At 46.3% G+C, this 26,729-nt stretch overlaps 1 protein-coding gene across 1 annotated transcript; it reads left to right on the forward strand.

The window, feature by feature from the left end:
- Window positions 1-26,729, forward strand: PGK1 (phosphoglycerate kinase 1). Its single transcript, XM_045847403.1, has 11 exons — window positions 1-162; window positions 9,654-9,704; window positions 13,239-13,394; window positions 13,510-13,654; window positions 17,971-18,074; window positions 18,707-18,826; window positions 22,904-23,018; window positions 23,249-23,428; window positions 25,300-25,477; window positions 25,755-25,853; window positions 26,234-26,729. The coding sequence occupies exons 1-11, from the start codon at window positions 98-100 to the stop codon at window positions 26,272-26,274; spliced, it is 1,254 nt and encodes a 417-aa protein (XP_045703359.1). The 5' UTR covers window positions 1-97; the 3' UTR covers window positions 26,275-26,729.

The raw sequence follows: 26,729 nt of genomic DNA on the forward strand, positions 1-26,729 counted from the left end.
ATCTCCGCGGTCCGCACGCGTTCCCAGCGCACACTCGCCGCTGTCTCCCTCACTGTGCGGTCCGTCGTGCTCTCGCTGCTGCTGCTCTATTGCCAACATGTCGCTGTCTAACAAGCTGACTTTGGACAAGCTGGACGTGAAGGGGAAGCGGGTCGTCATGAGGTAATTTGTACACCTGCCCGCGCGCCCTCGGGGCTCCCCGGAAGCCCTCCGGCCGGGGCCGACGTGCTTCTCCGCCTGCCCAAAGTTGCTTTAAGTCCTGGGCTCGGTCTAATGGGGTCTAGTCATGCGGGGCGAGGCTGCTGACCATAGTGGCTGAGGCTTGGCCCGGGTTGGACGGCTTCTGACCTCTTTTTTCCTAATCCACTAAGTCAGCTGTAGTTGCCCTTTTGGGGTGGATCCGCGGAGGCACAGCTCAGATTGCTGGGGCCCATTTTAACCTCTTTCCTATTCCTGCGATGCGTTCCGTCTCCTCCAGTTCCCACTCGGCGAGTTGGCACCTAAGGCTTAGTCTGGAAAACCCTAGGCCCCAAGGCAGGGACCTTGAAAGGTCATTGGGTTACTTTCCCTTCACTGCCGCCCTAGACCATCTCAAGGAAATGAGGAACGGCCCATATTTTAAAAGTCGGTGCGTTAAAGGAAGGATTTCCTACAGGGCTTTGGTTTAGATGTTCAGGAGGAGAACCCCCTAAAGCATCGGGGGTAGGAGAGTGGAGAAGGGTGGGATGCACCGAAGGTGGCCCTTCCCGGTTTATGTAACAGGCCTCTGCGCCCTACCTGGTCGTTGGACTCCAGGCAGTGAGGTTGGCATCAGCACCGTGACACATGCTGCGTAAAAGCAGACAGGGTGTGGCTACTCATTCTTACTGTTCTCCAGCCTCACCCCACAGGTGGCTAAAGAAGCAGGGTATTAGAAATGGCGAGAGCTCCCCTTGCCCTTCGGGGTCTCTTAATCGGCACGTGTGGATCCCTGGTCACTTAACGAGTATAGCTTCTCCCTTATTGGTCTCCATTACTAGTATGGTGTATGGAGCTTGTACATTTCTTGTAATGCGTGGCACGAGTGTACGTGCCGGGGCAAAGTGCATGAGGAGTTAGGTGTGTGATTGGTGCACTTGACTGTTATATAACTTCAGAGGATGCAAGTGTGGTGCTTTTGGGGGACCATAAGGACCTGCTATGATGGCTTGTGCAGTCTTGTCCTTTTTGGGACATGATTGATGGCCAGCCATGTAAATGATGTGATTGAGCCCCTTTCCCAACTCGGATTGGTTCAAGTGAAGGCATCTTTTGGACATTAACAGACACGTAAGTAGTAGGGGATCTCCCTTTACCCTAGGCACTATGAATTAGGAAACTGTATGGGTACCCTAAAATTCATGTAGTAGCTCTTCCTTCCCTCTAATTTCTCTGTGGCCGCTATGAATTTGCAAGTGACCTTCTGTGCCTTGCTGTGGAAATACTCAAAAGAACTCAATAGCTTAATGGCCATGAAAAAAAACTGGTGTCCACATTTTCCCAAATGATCAAGGCCTTTGCAATCTGGGCAAAGTAGGAATTACAGTCATCTTGGTATTAGACAAAGGCCCTTCCTACCCCTAAGAGGTTGTTAAGGAAAGGGGACAGATCCTCTGAAAAACAGGTGGGCATGGGCAACTAGATCTTAGGTTTTAATTATTTCCTCCCATCTCTGTGCTCAAGCCTGACCTTTCCAGATGCATGCTGGGGCATCATACTGGTCACCTTCCTACAATTTCTGTGTTGGGGTTTACCTCCTCTCCCCGCTGGGAAAGTGGCTTGAGGAATTCACTGGGTTGGCTGGGGTTGGGACTAGAGAAGGTGCTTATCTTTTCTCACTCTGGATCTAATATGAAATCTCTTCCTGCCCAAGGAATCAGTTTCATTCGACACAGATTAACCCTGAGCCTTGAAATGATTGGCTGGTCCTGTTTTGCTGATGGGAAATGACCTGTCCAAGGTCACTGAACTAGCAAGTTGGTGGCAGAGCCACGACTAGAACTGGGTCTCCTTGGCAGCCGACCAGGCCCTCTGAACACTGGGACATAGTGAACAAAGGCAGAACAGACCTTTTGTCTCCTGCGGTTGCGATCTATAATTCCTGCCCCCTGGAATTTGGATACATCGTGCTTATTTGGCCTGAGGGCAGGAAGCTTTGTTCCCTGATGATTAACTCCTCTTTTGAACACAGTCACGTGGTAGCACTACTCTTTGGAGAAGCAGAGGTGGCTATGCCTTGGCAGCTCAGATTTCTTTTTGTTTCCATGCCCTTAGGTGGTGGTTGCTGGCAGTGTTTTGGAAATGGGGTCTCCGGAGTAATGGCCGCTTCGCTTAGCTCTTCTTTGTCTTGCAAATGAGAGCTCCTGTTGATTGGGTCTTCTGACTCCTGCTTGCATGGCCAGGGGGGATTTTTTGTCGAGGAAACTTGAGATAGCCAGAAACCTGACGGAATAATCACCAGCTCCCACCTGATTTCTTTAGGACATCAGCTGACTTTACCTTTGAAGAAACTTCTGCTTATTTTTGCGATGTCATTTTCTTTCTTCCTCTCATAGGATGCCAGTCACACCCTTTTGCTGTCTGTGAAACGCTTCCCTTTGGCTTGCCCCTCCCCCCATTTTTACAGAAAGCCTCGCTTTTGCTCTGACCTGTTGCAACTTGTTAAGCAACAAGCCTTGATGCAGTAGAAAAAGAAACACAGAGGGAAAACGGAGAGCAGATTTTAAAAAGTCTTTAAGACAGCCATAATATCCCAATTTTCCAGTCAGGGGCGGTGGAGCAAGGGTGGACATGGTTCCTTTCAGAGCTTTTAATGGAACTGGGCCTGGACACCTGAGATTTCAGGAGATAAAGAATTGATATTTCTATGAAGTCAATATTTTTGACATTTTATTTTGAAATCAGAGACTCACAAGGAGATTGCAAAGATAGTAGGGAGGTCCTGTGTTTACCCAGTTTCCCCCTTTGGATACATGTTACGTAATTATAGTACAATAGCAAAAGTAGAAAGTTGCCTTTAGAAGTGTATAGTTCTATGCTGTTTTAGCGCATGTGCAGATGTGTGTAACTCCCACCACGGTCATTCTCTTTGATCACCACTAAGATCTCCCTCATGCCACCCCGATCGAGTCATGATCCCTCTTCCTCATTCCTAACCTCTGCTAACGACTAATCTGCCATTGGCTTTTAAAAAAAAAATTTTTTAACATTTTATTTATGTATTTTTAGAAAGAGGGAGAGAAACATCAATGTGTGGTTGCCTCTCACACGCCCCCTACTGGGGACCTGGCCCACAACCCAGGCATGTGCCCTGATTGGGAATCTGACACAATCCACTGAGCCACACCAGCCAGGGCTGCCATTGGCTTTTTTCACTCATTATAATGCCCTCGAGGTTTCTCCAAGTTGTTGCATGCATCAGTAGTTCACTTAGTCCTTGTATTGCTGAACAGAATTCTATGGTATGTATGTTCTACCAGTTTAGCCCATTCATTAAAGGATATCTGGGTTGTTTCCAGTTTGGGACTACTACACATAAAGCTGTGCGAACCTTGAACATTCATTCATGCACAAGTCTTGATACGGACATACGCTATCATTTCTGTTGGGTGAACACCTAGGAGTGGAATAGCTGGATTCCTCTGCTTCACCTTGGGAGGAATTTGCACACTTTTCCAAAGCAGCCCCCTCCCCCATTTTACATTCCATTAGCAGTATGCGAGTGGTCAGTCTCTGGTTCCTCACCAGCATTTGGTGTTGTCATTCATTTTTTATGGCAGCCATTCTGATAGGTGTGTGGCCATATCTGATTTCATGCCTGAGTGTTCGGGGAAGCGGAAAAGGAAGGGGTGCAGATTGTACATGGGATGGAACGAGTGGAAAGGGTAGGCAAGAGCAGGTTCTGGGGTGCAGTCCCCAGAGAGGAAGGGCTAAAAGGGGAGCTGTTGCTGAGAGTCCAGGACATGATGAGAGGAGGTAATCTACGTGCAGTGAGAAGAGAAGACAGGTCCGGTTCCCATCAGTAAGCTGTGTAAGCTTGGATAGATAGGGCAGAATCTTCAGTGTTTGCGCCCAAAGGATTTCCTCCTTCAAAGGGCTTGGGTGACGGACTAAGCCCTGTGAGGGGTGGCTTGTGCCCTGCCTCTTGCTCTTAGCCCTTTTGACCACAGGCTTCCTGGGAGGCTGCAGAGGGAGCATATGACCCGTGGTAATGGGATACTCCCTCCTCTTTGGACTGCGCTTTCTGGCTGGCAGGATATTTAAAGAAGATGCTTGGAGTCAGAATCGAGTATGCTGAAGCTAAGGAGAGTGTAGTTCTTTTTTTTCAGAGGCGGACGCAAACATTAACTAAAATGTTTGAATATCAGACTGTCCCCTCAACCCACCTTTGGGAAGACTGCCCTCTGCTTAGGTAGCCTGGGGTCCAGGCAGGCCTCGCTTTGTTGTGCTTTGTCTCACTGCACTTAACACTGTTCTCGCCACACGCGGGAGGTTTGTGCAATCGGCATTGAGCAAGCGCACAGGTGCTATGTGCCAACAGCATTTGGTCACTTTGTGTCTCTGTCACATGTTGGCAATTCTTGCAATATTTCAAGCTTTTTCATTATTATGTTGGTTACGGTGATGTGACCACTGTGATTATATTTGGGGGTGCCACAGACTCCCCATATTAAGACAGTGAACTGAATAAATAGTATGTGTGTTCCGACTGCTCCACCAGCTGGCCGTTCCCCCATCTCTCTCCCTCTCTTTGAGCGTCCGTCTTCCCTGAGACACGGCAGTATTGAAATCAGGCCCGTTGATAACCCTGCCGTGGCCTCTGAGTGGTCAAATGAAAGGAAGAGTCACACACCTGTCACTTTAAATCCAAAGCTACACATGATTAAGCCCCGTGAGGAAGGCATGCCGAAAGCTGAGATAGGGCAAAAAGCTAGGCTTTGGTGCCAGTCAGCCCAGTTGTAAATGCAAAGGCAAAGTTCCTGAAGAAGCTTCTAAGTGCCATCCCAGTGAACACGCGGATGCTAGGAGAGCACAGCAGCTTTGTTGCCTGTGTGGAGAAAGCTGTAGTGGCCTGGAGAGCTCAGATCAGCCACAGCACAACGTTGCCTTAAGCCAGATCCCCATCCAGAGCAGTGCCCTAACTCTTCCATTCTGTGAAGGCTGGGAGAAGGCGAGGAAGGAAGGTTTGCAGCTGGCAGAGGTTGGTTCACGAGGTCTAAGGAAACAACCAGCCTCCATAACGTCCCAAGTGCAAGGGGAGGCAGCAAGTGCTGATGTAGAAGCTGCAGCAGGTTCTCCAGAACACCTAGCTAAGACTGTTAACGAAGGTGGCTACTCTGAAGAACAGATTTGCAATGCAGACGAAATGGCCTTACGTTGGAACAAGATGCCATCTAGGACTTCCCTAGTTAGGAGAGGACAGTGCTTGGCTTCAGAGCATCAGCGGACAGGCTGACACTCTTGTTAGGGCCTAATGCACCTGTTGGCTTTAAGCTGAAGCCAGTGTTGGTTGACCCTTTGGGAAATCCTAGGGCCCTTCAGAATTAGGCTAAATCTACTCTGCCTGTGCTCGGTACAGGAAATAAAAAGCCTGAATGACAGCACACCTGTTTACAACACGGTTTACTGACTGTTTGAAGCCCACTGTTGAGAACTACTTCTCAGAAAAAAAGATTCCTTTCAAAACAGTGCTGCTCATTGACAATACACGCGGTCGACCAAGAGCTCTAACAGGGATGTGCAGTGAGGCTAGTGTTGTTGGCACGCCTGCCCACACAACATCCACTCTGCAGCCCATGGATCAAGGGGTAATTTCGACTTTGAAGTCTTTTTTTAAAAAAATATTTTTAAAAAGATTTATTTATTTATTTTTAGGGAGGGAGAAGGAGAGAGAGAGAGAAACATCAATGTGCGGTTGCTGGGGGTCATGGCCTGTAACCCAAGCATGTGCCCTGACTGGGAATCGAACCTGCCATGCTTTGGTTTGCAGCCCGCGCTCAATCCACTGAGCTACGCCAGCCAGGGCTCAACTTTGAAGTCTTATTACTTAAGAAACACATTTTGCAAGGCTACAGCTGCCATAGACAGTGATTCTTCTGATGGATCTGGGCAGAGCCAGGTGAGAACCTGGAAAGCATTCACTATTCTAAATGCCTTTAAAAACATGCATGATTCGTAGGAAGAGGTCAAAATATCAGCATCAATGGAATTTGGGGAGAAATTGATTCCAGCCCTCGTAGATGACCGAGGGGCTCAGGGCTTTAGTGGAGGCAGTAACTACAGATGGAAACTGTAGTGGAAATGGCAGGGAACTAGAATTAGGAGTGGAGGCTGAAGATGGGACTGAATTGCTGCAATCTCATGTTAAAACTGTAATGAATGAGGAGCTGCTTCTTTGGGATGAGCAAAGGAACTGGTTTCTTTGTTTTAAATCCTCACCTGAGTATATGTTTCTGGTTTTTAGAGAGAGAAAAATCAATGTGAGAGAGAAACATTAATTGGTTGCTCCCCTACACTCCCCAACCAGGGATCGAACTCACAACATAAGTGTGTGCCCTGACCAGGAATCGATCCCAGAACTTTTTGGGATGCTCCAACCAACTGAGCCACCCAGCCAGGGCAGAAAGTGGTTTCCTGAAATGGAATTTTCTCCTGGTGAAGATGCTGTGATGGTTTCTTTAAAACATTTTATTTATTTCTTTTTAGAGAGAGGGGAAGGGAAGGAGAAAGAGAGGGAGACAAACATCTGTGTGGTTGCCTCTCACAAGCCCCACACCAGAGAACCTGGGCTGCAACCCAGGCATGTGCCCTGACTGGGATTCGAACTGGTAACCCTTTAGTTTGTACAGGACTAGTGCTCAGTCCGCTGAGCCACACACGCCAGGGCTCTGTGATGATTACTGAAATGACAACAAAGCACTTAGAATATTACACAAACTTTGTTGATAAAGCAGGGCACGGTTTGAGAGGATTGACTCCAATTTTAAAAGCAGTTCTACTATGATACAGATGCTTTCAAGGAGCACTGTATGCTACAGAGGAATTTTTATGAATGGAAGAGTCAATGTGGCTGACTTCATTGCTGTCTTATTTTAAGAACTGCTACAGCCACCCCAGCCTTCAGGTGGTCAGTTAGCACTATCAACGTCCAGGCGAGACCCTCCACCAGCAAAGTGAGTATGACTTTGCTGAAAGCTCAGATGATGGTTAGCATCTTTTAGCAGTATAGTGTATTCCGAAATGAAGGTTTGTACATTGTTTTTAAGATATAATGCCATTGACCCTGGCTGGTGTGGCTCAGTGCATTGAGCTCTGGCCTGTGAACCAAAGGGTTGCCGGTTCGATTCCCAGTCAGGGCACATGCCTGGGTTGCAGGGTGGCCCCCAGTGGGGGCCATGCAAGAGGCAACCACACATGGATGTTTCTCTCCCTCTCTTTCTCCCTCCCTTCCCCTCTCTCTAAAAATAAATAAAATCTTAAAAAAAATAAAGTATTCCTATTGCAAAAAGATGTAATGCTATTGTACTCTTAATAGTGAACAGTATAGTATAATCATACTTCTATATACAGTGGGAAACCAACAAAAATTGTGAGACTCATTTGATTGTGATACTCGCTCTGTTGTAAAGGTCTGGAACGGAACTTGCTGTACCTCTGAGGTGTGCCTGTACAGGCCTAGGGAATAGGATGTCGGTGGGCATCTTACTGGGTCTAGGATTTCGTAATCATGCGCCAGGCCTCGGTCTTTGAGAGGAAGGACTAGGAATGGAGCTTTCTGCTCAAGCATGGCAGCAAGTAGGGGTGTCCAACCTTTTGGCGTCTCCGGGCCACACTGGAAGAAGAGGAGTTGTCTTGGTCCACACGTTAAATACATTGAGACACGTAATCACACAAAATAAATCTCATTAAGTCAATTCACAATTTTGTGTTGGGCCGCATTCACAGCCATCCTGAGCTGCCTGCGGCCCGTGGGACACAGGTTGAACACCCCTGGTCGGTCATCCTTTCCCTGAAGCCCCTCAGCGTGTGATGCTAGCTGTTTTTAGTGCAAGGAGTAACATGAACAGAGCCACTTTCAAATGGAGCTGGAGCTGCCATGCCAGAGGAACTGCCTTGCGCTTCCTGTGCTTCGCATCTTTGGAGTGATAGACCAGGGCTCAGTAACCTTTGGACTGGGCCTAGGACAACATTTTGTTCCCGAGAACTGTTTGCAGTGATAACAAGAAGTCAATTATTGTCACTAGGGGCTGATGACTACTGCAGTGAATATTAGAAACATTGTTTAGAATTGCCATCACTGTGTTGTGTTATGTGCACCAACAGAGATGCATTCCTTCTATTGATGTCATCGTTCCCTGTCTGTGTCTTATAAATCACCCATTGCTTCTGTCTCCTAATCGCAACTCTGGGCTTCTGCCTTAGTTAGGTGAGTCCCGAAGAGCATTCCTAGTGGTCTCTGTGAATGCTTGTTGCCTCTCACTTTGAAATATTTCTTACTTTTAGATTAACACTAGTAATGGTTGGTCTGCCTTTTAAACCCATAGAATTATCGCTGGGGAGGAGCATTAACATATATAATAATAGTTACCACTTGTATGGTACTTACTGTACACCAGGTATCTTCTAAGCACTTTACAAATCGCCAATTCATTTAATCTCACGGTAACTGTGAGGCAGATAATGTCATCTGCATTCCGCAGACGGAAAGAAATCCCTGGAAAAGGATCTTAGCAGCAACACTTAGACCTTACGAAGACCTACCACACCTTGTTGTGTTTAGTTGGACTGAAGTAGACTGAGGTTCCGAGGAGTTCAGAAGAAGGGGGAAGGGGTTGCTGGCTCTTAAAAATGGTAAAGGAGACACTGTAGTAAATTTCTGCTCGTGCCATCCTTTGTCATTGCCCATGTGTCTGGTGGGCAGGGTCACGTGCTCCACTCCTCGCAGGCTTTTTGAAAGAGCCTATCGGATTTTTATTGTCTGTTTTGCTTGAAGGGTACTGTGTAAACTTGGTCTCGAACACAGGGTTTCTTCTGGTCTCGAGGCCCCAGGCTTTCTCCAAAAAATAGGATGTTCGCTTGATGTGCTTTATTTTTCCAGATAATTTTTTTTTCCTTTTGAGTGATGTTCGCTTCACTAGGACCCAGAAATAATGTCAAAGGAATCAGAATCCAGATTCGTTTCTTCTTATCCCTTACATCTCCAGCTGCCACTGTTACTCGATACTCTTCATGCGATGCCTGCACAGAATCTTTAGATAGAACAGGTGTTAGCTGCCAGGATCTTCAGGGCCAGTTCCTGTGATTTAAGTTAGGTGTTATTTTTAAATTTTTTATAATTTCTTCTAAAGTATGAGATACATCCTGAAAAGGGCACAGATCATAACCTCAAAGAATTACAAAATGAGCGTATTTATGCAATCACCCAGGTCAAGAAGTAAAACATTATCCGAACCCCAGACACCCACTCTGAGGTTGTAATTCAGTCGCTGTCTTGGCTTCTAATACCGCTGATTACTTTTAAGGTGATTTTGAACTTGCAACTTAATTCAACTGGTTTACAAAAACTGCCTCTCTTATGTTTGAGGGAATAATGCATTGACCATGGCTCTCACCCTGAAACTTACTTTCTTTTTTAGAGTGGACTTCAATGTTCCTATGAAGAACAACCAGATCACGAACAACCAGAGGTAAGGTCCCTGCTGAGCGTTGAGTTAGGTTTAAGATGTGCATTGCTGTGGCTCTATAGGACGAAATGCTTTTCCTTTCTTATTGTGGAACTGTGGTAACTTAAGCTATATCATCTTGAATGTTTACCAACCTATCCTCTAGTCTGCTTTTTTTTTTTAGATTTAAAAAAATATTTTTAGACAGAGGAAAGGAGGGAGACAGAGAGAAACATCAGTGTGTGGTTGCCCCTCACATGCTCCCTACTGGGGACCTAGCCCACAACCCAGGCATGTGCCCTGACTGGGAATCGAACCAGTGACCCTTTGGTACACAGGCCGGTGCTCAATCCACTGAGCTACAGCAGCCAGGGCTGAGATTTTTAAATAAGAGTTTATTTGAGCCAAACCGATGACATACGCTGGGGAGCTAGATTTAAATAGCTCCCTGGTCTGCTTTCTTACGAGAATGTAGAAATTGAAAAGAAGCATCTTAAGAAAGTGATTTTTTTATGCCTCCATTTTTTTGAAAATCTGGAGAATTTAGGGGGGGTTGTACATTTTTATTTATTTGTTTAATCCTCACCTGAGGACATGCTTATTGATTTTAGGGAGAGGGGGAGGGGGATAAAGAGGGAGGAAACGTTGGTTGCCTCTTGCATGCCCCCAACCTGGGATCTAACCTGCAACCTAGGTAATGTACACTGACTGGGAATTGAACCCGCAACCTTTCCATTTATAGAATGATGCTCCGACCAAATGCGCCACACTCGCAAGGGCTGGGGTTATGTATTTTTAAAGAATGAAACTTTCAGGGTACTTGGGCTTCAGTTGCAAAATGAAGAACTGCAACAGAAGGATTTTTTTTTTTTAACTACGAGTAATTATTAAGCTTACATGTAGTTTTACAAGCTCCCGTTCCAGATGGTCCAGCTAAAAATCCGTTTTTGAGAATTTTGACTTAAGGGAAGAGACTTCAGAAGTAATATCTTCAGTCTGGTTAAGCTGCTGCAAGTGTTTTTGGCTCCTAGATTCAGAAGCAGAAATTTTAAGTGATAGTTCTGTTCTTGCTTTCGACTAGATTATTTTAGTCAAAAGCAAGAACGTTTTATTTTAAATGAAAGGTTCAAGCTGGAAGGACGCTTTGCAATCATTAGACCGGTGCTGTCTAATGTGAATACAATATGGGCCACATGTACTTTACCATTTTCTAGGTGCCACCGGAAAAAGGTCAAAAGAAATGGGTGCACTTAATTTTAATAATATATTTTCTTTAATCCAGGAAGCCCAAAATAATCATTTCCATGTATAATAATTGATAAAATAATCCAATGGACATTTAAGGTTTTTGGGTATAAGTCTTTGAGATCCTCCTGCATGTGTTTCTACTATAGCACATCTCGGTGTGGGCTGGCCACATCTGTGATATTGAAGAGGCACACGTGGCCGAGAGGAACCACATGGGACAGCGCGCAGGTCTAGACCCAGAACGTTTTTGAACGTTGGCCCCACAGTGGAGCCTGGCAGCCTGCCAAGCACATTCCTGCTGCACCGACGTGGAAGGTCTTTGTGCAGGCAGCTCTGACCCTTCGTGGTTTACATCATTTTCTGTAGCACACAGAAAAGATTGGAAATGTGCCTGCCCATGAAGGTCTTTTATGGAAAAAAGGGGGGGGGGGGCACAGAGAAATGTATCTGAGTAGTTCTCTTCATTTTTGGAAACCCATGGAGTCGACGAACTCATGAAGCATTAGAAATAATAGAACTGTGCGATGCTAGCAAAATAGAACCAGAGACATTGAAATGAAGAACAAACTGACAGTGACCAGAGGGGAGGTGGGAGGGGGTTATGGGGGAAAGGGGAAGGGTTTTCAGGAACACCTATAAAGGACACATGGACAAAACCAAAGGGGGTGGAATCAGGGAAGGGAGGTGGGGGTGGCTGGGGTAGAGGGGAGTAGGGGGGAAATGGAGACAACTATATTTGAACAACTGTTAAAAAAAAAAAAGAAAGAATAGAACTTGCTGATAAAGGATAGCCGTGAAGATTAATTTGGTTTCATTGGGCAAACTTTATACCTGGTAAAGGTTTCCTCTTTATTTGGCAGAAATGAGTTTTTACATCTGCCTAATAGCTTAAGTTACTTTTGAAACAGAACTTGGTTTGTCATTGCTCCATATGCTGCTGAAATGTCACCTTATCGGTGACACTTTCCCTGGCCACCCTGTGTCACTTAGCCTCCACCTCCATTCCCAATCATCCTTCCCCCCAATACCTTTATTGTTCTCCATAGCTCTTATCACCATCTGAGATAGATATATCTTACTTGTTTATTATCTGTTCTCTCTCCCATCATTAGAATTTCACTTCCATGAGAGCAGATACTTTTATTTTCTGTTGTATTCTCAGAATCTGAAACAGAACCTGGCATAAAAGAAGTATTCGATAATACTTGTTGAACAGATGAATAGTTGTGTTAATTATCAGTTTTAATTTCTTGAAGACTGGCAAAACTGGAAAGTTAGTATCAGTTTTGTAACAAAAATTGGAAATGTTTACAAGAAGTTTAATAATATTTTTGTTAAACTGTAAGATAGTAAAGGTGATGCGTTATATAAACAACATTCTGTGTAATGCGTATATTTTTTCCTAAGTGAAAAAGTGATTTAGGATCTGTGATGGGTGCAGAAAAGTTACTGCAGCTCTCCCTACACTTCACTTCCTTTAATGGTTTCAGGATTTAGGAGTTTTCTATTTCTTCCAAAGTCATATAAGAGTAGTGTTTTGGACCAACCACATATTTGGTGATTTGCTGGGACTCACAGGACACAGCGCGTCATCTCGCTGCTGAAGTTTATTACATTGAAAGGATGCACGGCAGGGTCAGCAACGGGAAGAGACGGGTAGAGTCTGGAGAAATCCGTGCATGGGCGTCTGATGCTCTCTCCCTCCATGAGGGGCCACACCAAGTGTGTTCCTTTCTCCAGCAGTGAAAAAAAAATGCAGTAACTGTGTAATGTTTATGCTCAGAAATGCCCATTACACACCTGGCGTCCGAGGTTTTTATTGGGAGCTGCTAATGTAGGTACCTTCTGCCTGACAGCTAGTAAAATGCCAGCCCCCTAGAGGGAAGCAGGTGTCCAGCATAAATCGCCCTGTTTTTATAGGCAGTCTAGGAAGAGGGAACGGCCCTTGTTGGTTAGAGAACTGAGGGACCACATGGGAAGCCAAGTTCTGGACACTTAACCAAGGGTCAGCCTTGCAGGCAAGTCCTTCTGAAGATGGCAGCTTCGGGCCTGCCAGCGGTGTTGTGTTGTCTGCATCAGGGGCAAAGCACGATGAGAATGTACGGTCCTAGGTGGAGGGTTGCCATTATTATAATGAACTGCTTCCCCTGAGCACGTACCTGAGGACCGTTGTCGAGTTGCCGAAAGGAGATTTGAAGGAATTGGGAGAACAAAGGGGGCCTTATGTTTCATGAAGCCGTGAACACACTCTTTCCCATGAATTCCTAGGAGTGACTTTGCTCTCTACCTGCTGTCTCTTTTTGGTTGCAGGATCAAGGCTGCCATCCCAAGCATCAAATACTGCTTGGACAATGGAGCCAAGTCCATTGTTCTCATGAGCCACCTGGGCCGGCCTGATGGCGTCCCCATGCCTGACAAGTACTCCTTGGGGCCAGTTGCTGTAGAGCTCAAATCTCTGCTGGGCAAGTAAGTGGCAGCTCCGGCGCGGGCGGGCTCTGTCACAGGAGTTGACGTCAAGCACGTCGCGACTGGTTCTTCACTTTCACGCTGCTCATGCCTCTCCCTCTCGTGCTCTCCCCAGGGATGTCTTGTTCTTGAAGGACTGCGTGGGCCCCGAAGTGGAGAAAGCTTGTGCTGACCCAGCTGCCGGGTCGGTCATCCTGCTGGAGAACCTTCGCTTTCACGTGGAGGAGGAAGGGAAGGGAAAAGACGCTTCTGGGAACAAGGTAGGACCTTCGGTGTTTGACATTAGTGGTGTGAGGAGGGCTGAGTCTGTAAGAGACTGTGATTGAAGAATAGAGGAAGCTCGTGCTTGTTTTTCCTAAGACACGTTTCATTGAAGTGTAACACATATCAAATGCACAAATACATAGCTTTACAGGTTGACAAATTATCAAAAAGTAAACTGACACCTGGGTAACTGCACCTAGGTCAAGGAATGTAATATTGCTAGCCCCTTAGAACTCTTCCATATGCTCAGGCAGTTTTCAAATACCTTTGAGCCCTGCCTGGCTGCTGTGGCTCAGTTGGTTGGAACATCATCCTGTGAACTGAAGGGTTTCGGGTTTGATCCCCGGTCACAGCACATGCCGAGGTTGCAGGTTTGATCCCCAGTTGGCACACATATTAGGAGGCAACCAATCAATGTTTCTCTCTCTCTCTCTCCCCCTCTCCCTCTCTCTCTCTCCCCCCGCCCCCTCCCTTCCCCCTCCCTTCCCCCTCCCTTCCCCCCCTCTCTAAAACCAATAATCATGTCCTTGGGTAAGGATAAAAAAATACCTTTGAAACATACATGAACATCATTTGGCTGTAAGAGCATTCAGTGAACATGCTGCTTCTAATTGTCCCTTTGTTTCAGGCCTGGCCTATGGTACATAAGACTTTTGCTTCTGACAGTATGTGACAATTCTATCAAAGTGTAGGCTGTGATTCCCAGGTACTGCAAGCAGATTCTCACAGGCGGTTGTGGGGGTGGGAGGTGTCGTGCTACCACAGGGGTTCCGCCAGAGAGTCCATTTTTCATCTGTGTGTGTAGAGGCCGGAAAAGCTTTTCTATGCAACAGGCCCCAGTGTGTTATGGAAAGACAGTCCGTTCTTATTTATAAGGGGAATAAACGTAAAGCTTGAGCTTGGAATTTTTTTTCCTCTATGTCATTTTTTAAAAAGATTCTATTAATTTATTTTTAGAGAGAGGGGAAGGGAGAGGGAAAGACAGGGAGAGAAACATCAATGTGTGGTTGCCTGTCGCATGCCCCCTACTGGGGACCTGGCCCACAACCCAGGCATGTGCCCTGGCTGGGAATCAAACCGGTGACCCCTTGGTTCTCAGGCTGGTGCTCAGTCCACTGAGCCACACCAGCCAGGGCATAAGTTGGATTTTCTTATAAAAGAATGAAGTGTGTAGGAAAAAGTACTTTCCTAAGTCAAGTGGAAAGGGGCAATGGATTGTACTTTGGTAAATGATGGTCGTAATGATAGTGCCTTGGATTTCAGACATTTTTCCTAAGAAGAACAGAGCATTTTTCTTTGAATTTCTCCTTAAGATAAGGGAGTACAAGTATCATCATCTCATAAACAAACTGAGCCTCAGAAAGGCAGTCACTTGACTAAAGTTACAGAGTCCGTGGTTCTGTTCTGAGGTTTATGTGTAGTTCAGTCTGTTAGAGAAGCAAACGTTTTCTGTGGAAGGGCCAGACAGTAAATATTTTAGACTTTGTGGGTTATACACTCAATAACGACTGTGTATGTCTGTTGGAATTACTCAACTTGGCTGTTGCCACACAAAAACAACTGGGTGCGGGGGGGACAAATAATAAAAATGGAACAAAAACAATCCAAAAGCTGCTCTGGCTGATGTGGCTCAGTGGATTGAGCACCAGCCTGAGAACCAGAGGGTCACCAGTTCCATTCCTGATCAGGGCACATGCCTGGGTTGCAGGCCAGGTCCCCAGTAGTTGTCGCTCACGAGAGACAACCACACATTGATGTTTCTCTCCTTCTCTTCCTCCCTCCCTTCCCCTCTCTCTAAAAATAAATTAATAAAATAATTAAAACAAAGAAAAATCCGAAAACAACCATAGGAAACTCACAAAACAGACTATTCTGATCAGACAGCTGGAATTCAGCTATTAAACAATACAGCCAGCTCTTTGAGGATGGTTGGACTTCTTATTGGTAGAAGGGAAGCTGAAGTCACCCTCTGAGTAATTTGCACTGTCGAGGTCCTCAGTGTCTTGGGGAACGAGATGTCCTGAGGCCAGTGTCTCTGTCCCTGTGGTACTCCTGACGTTGCTGAAGATCATCGGAGCGCCTGCTTTCAAGCAGTTTCTTTTCTTAGTACTGCGGGCCCCGGGCCTGCCTTACCCTGCCTTTGGCATGCTCTTGCTATAATTGTCGCAGTCAAGTGCTGACCGAAAAGTTGGTGCCCTTTTAGACTGAAACTCAAGCTGCATAGACTCCAGGGCTTAGACCCGGCCGGAGGCGGCTGGCAAATTGAGGCCAGACCTTTCATTTAGGAAGTCATGAGCCAACCATGCTGGTCTCTGACTTTTTCAGTTAGTTTCCTTGACATTTCAAGTTGTCCAGTGGCTTTCAATGGTGGAAATTTCAGGAGCCAGCCATGAGTTTACTTACTTGCTTAATTTATTTTTTTAAATGTTATTTTAATCGTTGTTCAGGTACAGTTTTCTGTCCTTTACTCCCATGCCATCCCACCCACACACCCCTCCCCACCTCGCTCCCATTTCCACCCCCCCCAGTTTAAAATGGGTAAAAAAACAAAGCGAAGGCATAAAATGTGTTTTTTTTTTTAGATTTTATTTATTTACTTTTAGAGAGGGAAGGGAGGGGGAGAGAGAGAGAGAGGAACATCAATGTGTGGTTGCTGGGAGTCATGGCCTGCAACCCAGGTTTGTGCCCTCACTGGGAATCGAAACTGCGATGCTTTGGTCCGCAGCCTGTGCTCAATCCACTGAACTACGCCAGCCAGGGCATAAAATGTTTTCTTTATCCCGTGTCCCTGCATTGGTCTTTTAGGAGCATTCTCCCCTAGGTATTGGCAGGTGAAAACTGAGAAAGGGATGCTGAGCCATGGACACAGACAGTGATGAGGGGGAGGCCTGGGCAGCGGCGGCTGGGTGGAGGTGGGCAAAGGGAGACAGAGTAGGGACCACTGTGATAGCATAAAAAGTAAAATACAATAAAAATGAGAAATAGGTTCTGATGATGATGATTATTATTATCATTATTATTAATTTCTGTACCATCTTTTCCATGAGAGCTTTCAATTTGCCATTTTTCTTCAGTCTAACTAGAGGAATTATGCCTTTTTGGTATGCGTAGAGAGAAGGGGAGGGAGGGAGAGAGACATCAGTGTGTGGTTGCCTCTCGCACACCCCCAAGTGGGGACCTGGCCTGCAACCCAGGCATGTGCCCTGACTGGGAATCGAACCGGCAACCTTTTTGTTCAGAGGACACCACTCAGGGCTTAAATTTAAATCTTTCTTGTATTTTTTCCATTACCATTTATTCCCCTTATACTCCCCACCCCCACCCCGCAATCACCACACCATTGTCTGTGTCCATGAGTCCTTTTTCCTTTTTGCTCGATCGCTCTACCCTCTCCCCTCCCCTCCTCCCAGCTGTCATCCTGCTCTCCATCTGTAAGTCTGCCTCCATTTTCCTTGTTAGTTCAGTTTGTTCATTAGATTCCACATATGAGTGAGATCATATGGTATAAACTGCCTCCTTGTAATCAACACAAACTGTTTCTGAGGCCCTTTTCTCGTGTCCTGTTTCCGTCGGCCTCCCCTGTTGCTTTTATGAGGATCATGTGTGAGGGCTCCCTTTGCAGAAAGGCCGGGGTAGCCAGCATTCTTACAAGGAGAATATGGTAAAAATGAGGAAATGAATCAAGATGAGGAGAGGGGAGAATAATCACAATTTTGTTGTAGGGGTTGCAGAGAGGCCAATAAAAAATGGGATGTGCCCTGGCTGGGTGGCTCAGTTGGTTGGAGCATCGTCCTGTACATCGGAAGGGTGTGGGTTTGATTCCCGGTCAGGGCACATGTCTAGGTTGCGGGTTCTGTATCTGGTCCGTGTGCATGTGATCCCTGGTCTGCGTGTGTACGGGAGGCAACCATTTGACATTTCTCTCACATCACTATCTCTGTCTCTATCTTGTCTCTGTCTCCCTCTCCTTCCCACGCCCTCTCTTTAAAAACCAAGGGAAAAAAATGTCCTCAGGTGTTGACGTAAAAAAGAAAGGTTGCAGTTAGTTTTATGGGACTACAGGTTAAGTCATGGTTCGGGAATTTTTGGAAGGCAGAGAGAACAGAAACATGCAGAAATGACCAGAAGACCTGGAATATTTTAAAGAAAGGACAGGCCCCATTGCTGGTTGTAAAAATCGATGTCCCACCAACTCGGGGTCTTTAGAGATGTTCAAGACGACTCTCAGTATGACCTGCTTTTATAGTTGTCTTTGCAGCCATCAACATTCACTGCTGTTGGTTTTTCCATTTTTTTGTTTTTTCCTCTGCAGGTTAAAGCCGAGCCAGCTAAAATTGAAGCTTTCCGAGCCTCCCTTTCCAAGCTAGGGGATGTGTATGTCAACGATGCGTTTGGCACTGCACACCGAGCCCACAGGTACCCAGAGTCTTGTTTGGTGTTGAGCCGGGAGCACAAGGCTTCTACTTCCCAAGCAGCCCAAACTCTGGGTTGCTTGCGGAAATTTCTGTATTACGGCGTGGTCCTGTTGACCTCTGTCTCTAGTTGGAGATAACCAGTTCATTCAACCGTGGCTCTTGTTGAGTGTCTCTGGTCCAAAGAGGAAATAAATAAAAGTCAAACTTGAGAATTGTGCAGCTTTTGGTTGAGCTTCTATAAGCAGTCGCTGTGTCTAACTTAGGTTACTGCATGTAAAGCTCATCCTCTGTGAACGCTGTGGAATCAGTCTTACGCTGTCAGTAGGAAGCAAATCGAGGAGTCCTCTCTTGTCATCAACTGGCTGATTATTTACTGGGATTAAACCCTTGGCCTGAAGACTATTAATAATTGGGTCCGTTAATATCAATGCGAGGTCATTGCTTTTCATTAGTTCCCCTGGACACTGCACTGGGGGTCGAAATGCGCACCTTGTACTAAGTATATTTGTGGCAGTTTCGGAATGAAAAGCATGCTCTCCAAAGACAGACTGTGAAGATGCTTCAGTGCTAAGGAGACGGTCTCTAGGATCGGGAGAACTAGTACTCATTTCGAATGTCTCTGGTCTTTTCTAGCTCCATGGTGGGAGTCAATCTGCCGCAGAAAGCCGGCGGGTTTCTGATGAAGAAGGAGCTGAACTACTTTGCGAAGGCCTTGGAAAGCCCGGAGCGACCCTTCCTGGCCATCCTGGGCGGGTAGGAGGAACCCTTCACCCTTATGCTTTCCGCAGTGTGTTTCCCGGAAGGAGGCCGTGTAATGTGGGTGGTTCATTGTCACGCAGCACCATCACACTGGGTAACAGGGCAATTGAGCGAAGGGGCTACCTCCAAAGGTGTAGGTGGCTTTTAGGGAAACTCAAAGGGGACAGTACAGTAACCTGGCGTTGGTAACAGCTGTCACCATCCCCAGGCCCGCAGGGGCAAAGGGGGGAGGGAACGGTGACGAGAATCTAGAGAGGGTGGTAGTGTGGAGACGGCTCTCTGACAGGAACTGTGGCCTTTGCTCAGGGGACATTGGGTGGTGTCATAATATTCTGATGTCCCTTCAGTTTCCTCCTGACATACTGCCCCCACTCCAGTTGGCTGCAACCCAGCTGGAAGCCCGAGGCCAAGGGTGTCCCTTGATGACGTCATGCAGGTCAACTTCCTGGGACAGAATAGGGCCGGGAAGGAGTACAAGGTGGTTCTGTGGGGAAGAATGGGAAACTCCCGCCATAGGTGCTTGTCCAACAGTATTTGAAGCATTTGAGGCCTTCGCATACATTCAGTCTGACAAGGGATGACTAGGAGAATCTCCTTGTTTGGGTTTCTTTAATTTTTTAAAGATTTTATTTATCTACTTTTAAAGGAGATGGGAGGGAAAAAGACGGAGGAACAATGTGGGAGAGAGACATCAATTGGTTGCCTCTTGTGCGTGCCTCCTGCCCCCCCCACTGGGGACCTGGCCCACTACTCAGGCATGTGCCCCGACTGGGAATCGAACTGGTGACCCTCTGATTCACAGGCTGGTGCTCAATCCACTGAGCCACACCAGCCAGGGCTCATTTGTGTTTTTAATATATCATTTAGAACTCATTTCTCCAGATCACGTACCATTTTATTATATCCTCTCCTATTTTAAAGGTGTCACGTGGATAATTACATTGCAGTGGCTTAGTTAAAAATAGCAATTTCAGAATTGTGGGTCAAGAGGCTAGCAGGATACATTGTAGGCGATAGAGGAGGGACAGGGACCTGGTGCTGCTTGGTAAAGACAACTTCCTGTCACTTGGTTTGGCTCTGTAGGTAGCTGCCTCTTGGTGACTGGATGCCTCGGACCCTTCCGTGAGCAGGGCTTTTCCCCCGTGGGAATGAACACACTCAGCATTCCCCTCTGAAAGCCGACTCTGGACTCGGGTGTCAATTTCCCGGAGCATAGTTGCTCTCCAGGCTTCGTGAGCCCAGCTTCAGGGTCCTAAAAATAATTCAGTTGGGGACAGGTTATCTGTGTCCTGGGAGCATTGCCCCTCTTATGCACTGGGTTATAAAGGTCAGATTGATCTTTGCTTCCCTGGAGATAGGATTTTAAGCTCTTGATTTTTGTTCTCCAGCCTTCTGTAGACCTGGAATGTGGGAGTGAGTGCCACCTAGTGGTCACGATTAGGTTTTAGACTCAGCCTGAAATAGCTGTTTTGGGGAAGGTTGCCACCTTCCTTGCAGTGTAGTCTTCTTAGACCATTAAGGATTTGCGGGAAATTTGTACATTTTTATTAAAAAACGTTATTGTGGAAGCACTCAGGCATGCACAGAAGTTAAGAGAACAGTATAATAAACCCCTGGGTACCTGTCACTCTGCTCGAACAATTTTTGACATTTTTGCCAGTCTGGTTTCATCTACCATCTAATACTTTTTATCAGGAGTTATTTTAAAGTAAGCCTTAGATATCATATAATACTTATGTATGCATCTCATAACTGATAAGACAATTTCTTTTAAGTAACCGCCTAATACAATTTAATAATCCTGTCTAATTAGATATTATAACTAATGTATTCAGAAATTACCGATCATCAGAAATGTCTTTTTATAGTTTGAAGAAGGATCCAGAAAAAGTCCATGCATTGCATTTGGTTGTTTGGTATCTCCTCTTTTGTATATTAGTCCCCTGTCCTTCCGTCCTTTCAGGCCATTGATTTATTGAAGTAGGAAATATGAGCCATAGACTATCCCACATTGTTTAGAAGAGGTTGAGTCTTTTTCTTGTTTTCTCCCCACTCCAACGCTCCCTGCCCGCTCCCCGTATAATAGTCACTCCATTCTTACCCTTCACGATGACCAGTCTGTACAAGCCAGATAAACAGTCTTTCGTCATCCATTCCCCCACATCACTACAGTTTTCATGCCCACTTCACAGACCCTAGCACAGTGCCTGTCCCAGGGTAGCCATCATCTTGTTTATTGACTGAAGAGGAAATGGGCCCGTGGTGATTTGTTTATTTAAGTGGGGTTTAGATAATATAGGAATGTGCATGGAAGGCAAGTTCTTTTTAGATTTTTTCTTTTACTTTTATTTTTAGAGAGGGAAGGGAGGGAGAAAGAGAAACATCAATGTGCAGTTGCTGGGGGCCGTGGCCTGCAACCCAGGTATGTGCCCTGACTGGGAATCCAACCTGCGATGCTTTGGTTCGCAGGCTGCACTCAATCCACTGAGCTATGCCAGCCAGGGCGGAAGGCAAGCTCTTATGTGACAGATTTTAAAGGTTGTGCTTCAACTGAATTTGTTTCTCTTTAGTTTTGATCTTTTTGTCTTTCACAGGGAGGTGAACGGAAGTCTATTTTCCTCTATTAGAATATAAGCTCCAAAGCATAGGGACGTCTGGCTTTGCCAACTGGTTGTTCTTAGAGACCTAGGACAGTGCTTGGCATGGAGTAGGTAGTCATAAATACGTTGAATCATGTGGGCCAATAGAATAATGAATGCCATAAAGTAAATGTCCCACTCACGGAGAATAGACTTAAGAGTGTGAATATCTTTCTATTTTTGCTCAGTATGTATTCATTTGGTATATGAGGTCTGTCCAGAAGGTATCCAGCCATGTAATATGAAAAATCGAGGCATTTATGGGAGAAGATACAAGAAACACTGTTCATAGGACAGTGACACCTCAGTCCCTTTCAAAGTAGGTACCTTGGGACCTCACACAGTTCTCCCAGTTGCCATCAGGGGCCCCATCATATTTTCCTGAATGTCATCAACAGTCTGAAATCTCTTCCCCTTCAAAGGTGATTTTAATTTTTGGGAAAAGCCAGATGTCACAGGGCATCAAATCTGGGCTGTAGGGGGCTGAGTCACCTGAGTGATTTGATGCTCCACCAAAAAACTGCACGTGACATGATGCATGAGCTGGTGTATTGTTTTGATGAAGCTGCCAATCACCAGTTGCCCATAGCTGCAGCCTTCTGAATTATCCAAATAATTTCCATGGAGGAAAGTTCAAGCTTAATGCAAAATCTGATGCAGATTTGTCACTGTACTCGCTTGGTCATTTTGAATGTGATGGTCACATAGTACACATGCTCACTCAGCAGCGTTTACCCACTAGTACACTGACTAGTACAGTGAGGTCATCATTGTTAACACGTGCACATTCCAGTCCACTCTCCTTGGCTGTCAGGTTACATCAATGCTGTGCAAACTGATCTCGTTATATTAACAGTGGCTGGACTTGTTCTGTACATACCTTGTATAATCTGATCCTTGCTTTAGGGTTAATATACTTTTTTTAAAAAGTGTATATTGTTTTATTGTTTCAGTATATTTTTTAATAAATGCATTTTTATTTTTTAAAGATTTGAGAGAGAGAGAAAGAAACATCTATTTGCGGTTGCTGGGGGTCATGGCCTGCAACCCAGGCATGTACCCTGACTGGGAATCGAACCTGCGACACTTTGGTTCGCAGGCCCGCACTCAATCCACTGAGCTATGCCAGCCAGGGCGGGTTAAGATACTTCTGAGTGAGCTCTGGGAATCCCACAATTAGCAGTCTTGCTCAGGCATAATCAGTCTTGACTGTTTAATTTCGAGGGGCGAAGAGGCAAAATAGACTTATTTGTAAATCATGCTTCCTTTAGATGACAGTAGGTCTTCTTAGCCCTTTGTGATCTAACAGGATTTCTTAGTAATGAATTGGCCTTTTGGGTTAGAGAAACATAGGCAGATTTAGCCAATGCTTTTGTCACCTTGTGGGACATGTTGCTGTTCCTTTGGTGATGATTCTTGCTTTCCCTTCTAGAGCTAAAGTTGCAGACAAGATCCAGCTGATCAATAACATGTTGGACAAAGTCAACGAGATGATTATTGGTGGTGGAATGGGTTTTACCTTCCTCAAGGTGCTCAACAACATGGAGGTAGGAACGCAGTGCCACGCGGATGTGAAACGGCTCTTGATGAGAGAAACTGATTTAGATTTAAAAAGAAAGCCAGCTTTTGGCGTGAGCCGTTAAAAACTCCTATTTTTATTCATTTTGACAAGTTGTTTGCCTGTTGTCTTGGAATTATTCCTTTATGTCGTATTGTTGGGAGGTAATCGTGTTCTTAGTATAGAGGCTGATCTCCATCATCCCGGTCCGCTGTGTAGATTGGCACTTCTCTGTTCGACGAAGAGGGAGCCAAGATCGTCAAGGATCTGATGGCCAAAGCCGAGAAGAACGGTGTGAAGATTACCCTGCCGGTTGACTTCGTCACTGCCGACAAGTTTGATGAGAACGCCAAGACTGGCCAAGCCACTGTGGCCTCTGGCATACCTGCCGGCTGGATGGTGAGTCACGTGGGTGCTTGGTAGTGTGCGTGAACCAAAATACTTGGTAGCATTCGTTCAGCCAACCGACAAGCATTTTAAAAGAATCTCTACAGGATGGGGAAAAAGCAGTGGTGTCAGATTGCTGTTGCCTTCATCAGTAATGTTGGTACAACAGCATTTTTTTTGTTTCTTCATCTATGTATTGTTTATTACGTATTTAACTATGTGCTGGGGAGATGCTGTGTACATTCTTGGTTTGGGCCGTTCTGAGTTATGTTGCTACGTGGAAAACTGTATAAGAAATGTTTCTTCTGCCCTGGCTGATAAAGCTCAGTGGACTACGTGCTGGCCTGCAAACCAAAGGGTCGCTGGTTGGATTCCCAGTCAAGGCACTGCCTGGGTTGTGGGCCGGGTCCCCAGCAGGGGGTCCTCGCAGGGCAACACCCTCTCCCTCTCTTCTCCCTCCCTAACCCTCTCTAAAAATAAATACATAAAATCTTTAAAAAAAAACTATTTTAAAAAGAGAGAAAAATGGTAGGAGAAGGGTTTCAAAGGAAAATTTGAGCACATGCCTCATTTGTGTGCCCCCAGTGGGGGGTGCATGAGAGGCAACCACACATTGATGTTTCTCTCCCTCTCTCCCTCCCTTCCCCTCTCTCTAAAAATAAATAAATAAAATCTTTTCTAAAACAGAAATCTTTCTTCTATGAAAACATACAGGCAATAAAATTATAGTGGTTACAAGCAGGGAAAAAATGTATGTATAGTAGCGTTCTCAATTTTAATAGCTGTATAAAATATTAAATAGACAAAGGCTTTGAATCTACAGAAATGATAACATACTTTCAGTCTACTCCTAATATTAATATAACTGTGATGAGCCTTTTTCCTGAAACATAAATCGAGTTACATGATTTGACAACCAAGCCCTATTATAGCATGCTGATATACTAGTTCGCCTAGTCATTTTCTTTCTTTAGGCATGTGGGTTTTATTTAGTTCAGTGTCTCTCAGAGTGTGGTCCCGAGAACAACAGCGTCAGCACCATTTTGGCATTCATTAACAAAAACTGCCAGCTCCAGGGGCTCACCCTCCAGACCTCCTGAATGGGAAGCTCTGGGCACGGAGCCCAGCAGTTACACGCAGGCCCCGCCCCGCTGGTGATTCTGATGCTCGCCAGAGTTTGCAGAGCGCTGATTTGTCCAGTGATTCTCAGCCTCGGCTCTTTGGCCGTCTCTCAGACAGTTCTCGCTTTGTCGTGGAAGGCTGTTGTGTCACAGGATGTTTTAGGCATCTTTGGCTGGGTGCCAGGAGCACCCCCCACCTCCACCCCTGTTGTGACAGCCAGAAACGTCTATAGATGTTGCCACGTGTCCCCTGGGGAGGGGCATAACCGACCCTGGTTGAAAATCACCAGTCTGGTTCTTCACAATAATCGACGATAATAATAGTGTGACAAAGAATGTTTTTATCAAAGAACTTTGGGGCTTCTCCCTTACACTTGGTCTTCCATAAGGGGCATGAACAGGTTTATAATTTTATTTTATTTTTTTAAGATTTTATTTATTTATTTTTAGAAAGGGAAGGGAGGGAGTTAGAGAGAAACATCAATGTGTGGTTGCTGGGGGCCATGGCCTGCAACCCAGCCATGTACCCTGACTGGGAATCGAACCTGCGACACTTTGGTTCGAAGCCCCGCGCTCAATCCACTGAGCTACGCCAGCCAGGGCTACAGGTTTATAATTTTTAAAGACTGAAGGGGGCGGTATCTTGGTTTTAGAAGACACTCTGGTGTTCAGCCTTGAGTTTTGGTCATGGTGGAGGTAGCGTTCGCTTCTCCAAGTCGCTTTTCTTGGTGGCCCATCCTCTCTCCTCACTGTACGCCACAGGGCTTGGACTGTGGGCCTGAGAGCAGCAAGAAGTACGCCGAGGCTGTCGCGAGGGCCAAGCAGATTGTGTGGAACGGGCCTGTGGGCGTGTTTGAATGGGAAGCTTTCGCCCGAGGGACCAAGGCCCTCATGGACGAGGTGGTGAAAGCCACTTCCAGGGGCTGCATCACCATCATAGGTAAGTGGGTCCTGTAGGAGCCTAACACATGTGAGCCGGCAGAGTTCCGGTCAGAGGACAGGAGGACGGAGATGGGCGCGTCTCCCTAGGTTTATTGGCACTGCGTGTGGCTTGAGAGCTGAACGGGTATGTAACTCCTGGGGGGAGGTTCTTAATGGGATGCAGTTGGGGGTTCATCGGCTTGTGTTTGGGCTCGAGAGTGCACCGCCCTGAAGTTGTGGTGCCGATCCTCCCCCCCCCTTCCCTTCCCCATTTTTACCTGGCTTTCATGCGACAGGTGGTGGAGACACTGCCACTTGCTGTGCCAAATGGAACACGGAGGACAAAGTCAGCCACGTGAGCACCGGGGGTGGTGCCAGCTTGGAGCTCCTGGAAGGTGAGGCTCTTCCCTGTGTTTGGGGGAAGGGTGGGGATTACGTAGTGAGCGGAGGGTAGAGTGGACTGGACGTAATAGCAGTAGGTAGTATTGTCGTTAGCAGTCATTTTTAGCTGGGCAGTACAAATGGAGGAACTCCAAATAAAGCTCCTGGCATCCGTCTGAAGCGGGGAGGGGCCCACAGGAAGACTTACTCTCAAAGAGGTTGCGCTCCAATAGACCTGGGACCCAAAACGTAAAAGGGACCCCAACTCTGGCCATACATGCTAAAGAAGAGCCGACCTGTTACTGGGTGGGGAAAATAGAAAGTGACAGATCTGACTCAGTGGTGGACCCTGTAGTAACACTGTCTCTGTGTGCGTGTGCTCTCTCAAAAACAGGTAAAGTCCTTCCTGGGGTGGATGCTCTCAGCAATGTTTAGTCCTTTTCCCGCCTTAAGGTTCCTGGGCGCATCCTGTAACTCCACTTTGTGCTTTCCGCGTCTCTACTTGGTATTAGCTACAGTCTCCCCCCGCCCACCCCCCGGTGAGATCCAGCTACTAGTGGCCGAGAGATGCAGCCCAGGAACCGGAGCACAGCCGCACGGCAGCGGCACATCAGCTCACCCTCACTGCGCCCTGGATCTGGCTACGTTCTTCGGGATCCCATCTGCATTTGCTCGTGGCTAAACCACTGTGCGTTCTAGAGTGCATATATTTATATTTCGCCTGTTAACCTGTTAGCTTCATCCTCTTCTTGGAGTAGCTGACTCTGATGAGCGTTGTCGTCGTTTTGCTACATGAAAACAAGATAAAATTCCAGCTGTGAGGAGGGAGGGAGAGGAAGTTGGAGATCTAGTAAATAAATAAATAATAAAAGTATTCTTTGAAACTGGGA

The sequence above is a fragment of the Phyllostomus hastatus genome, unplaced genomic scaffold (assembly GCF_019186645.2).
Source record: "Phyllostomus hastatus isolate PE091 unplaced genomic scaffold, TTU_PhHast_1.1 phas_contig_551, whole genome shotgun sequence".
NCBI classification, from domain to species: Eukaryota; Metazoa; Chordata; class Mammalia; order Chiroptera; family Phyllostomidae; genus Phyllostomus; species Phyllostomus hastatus.

Bases quoted from the DNA above. Each gene is read 5' to 3' on its own strand.
- PGK1 (XM_045847403.1), top strand. From the start codon at position 98: ATGTCGCTGTCTAACAAGCTGACTTTGGACAAGCTGGACGTGAAGGGG. The intron at 18,827-22,903 runs GTAGGAGGAACC...TTTCCCTTCTAG, and splicing joins TTCCTGGCCATCCTGGGCGG to AGCTAAAGTTGCAGACAAGA. The intron at 23,429-25,299 runs GTGAGTCACGTG...TGTACGCCACAG, and splicing joins GCATACCTGCCGGCTGGATG to GGCTTGGACTGTGGGCCTGA.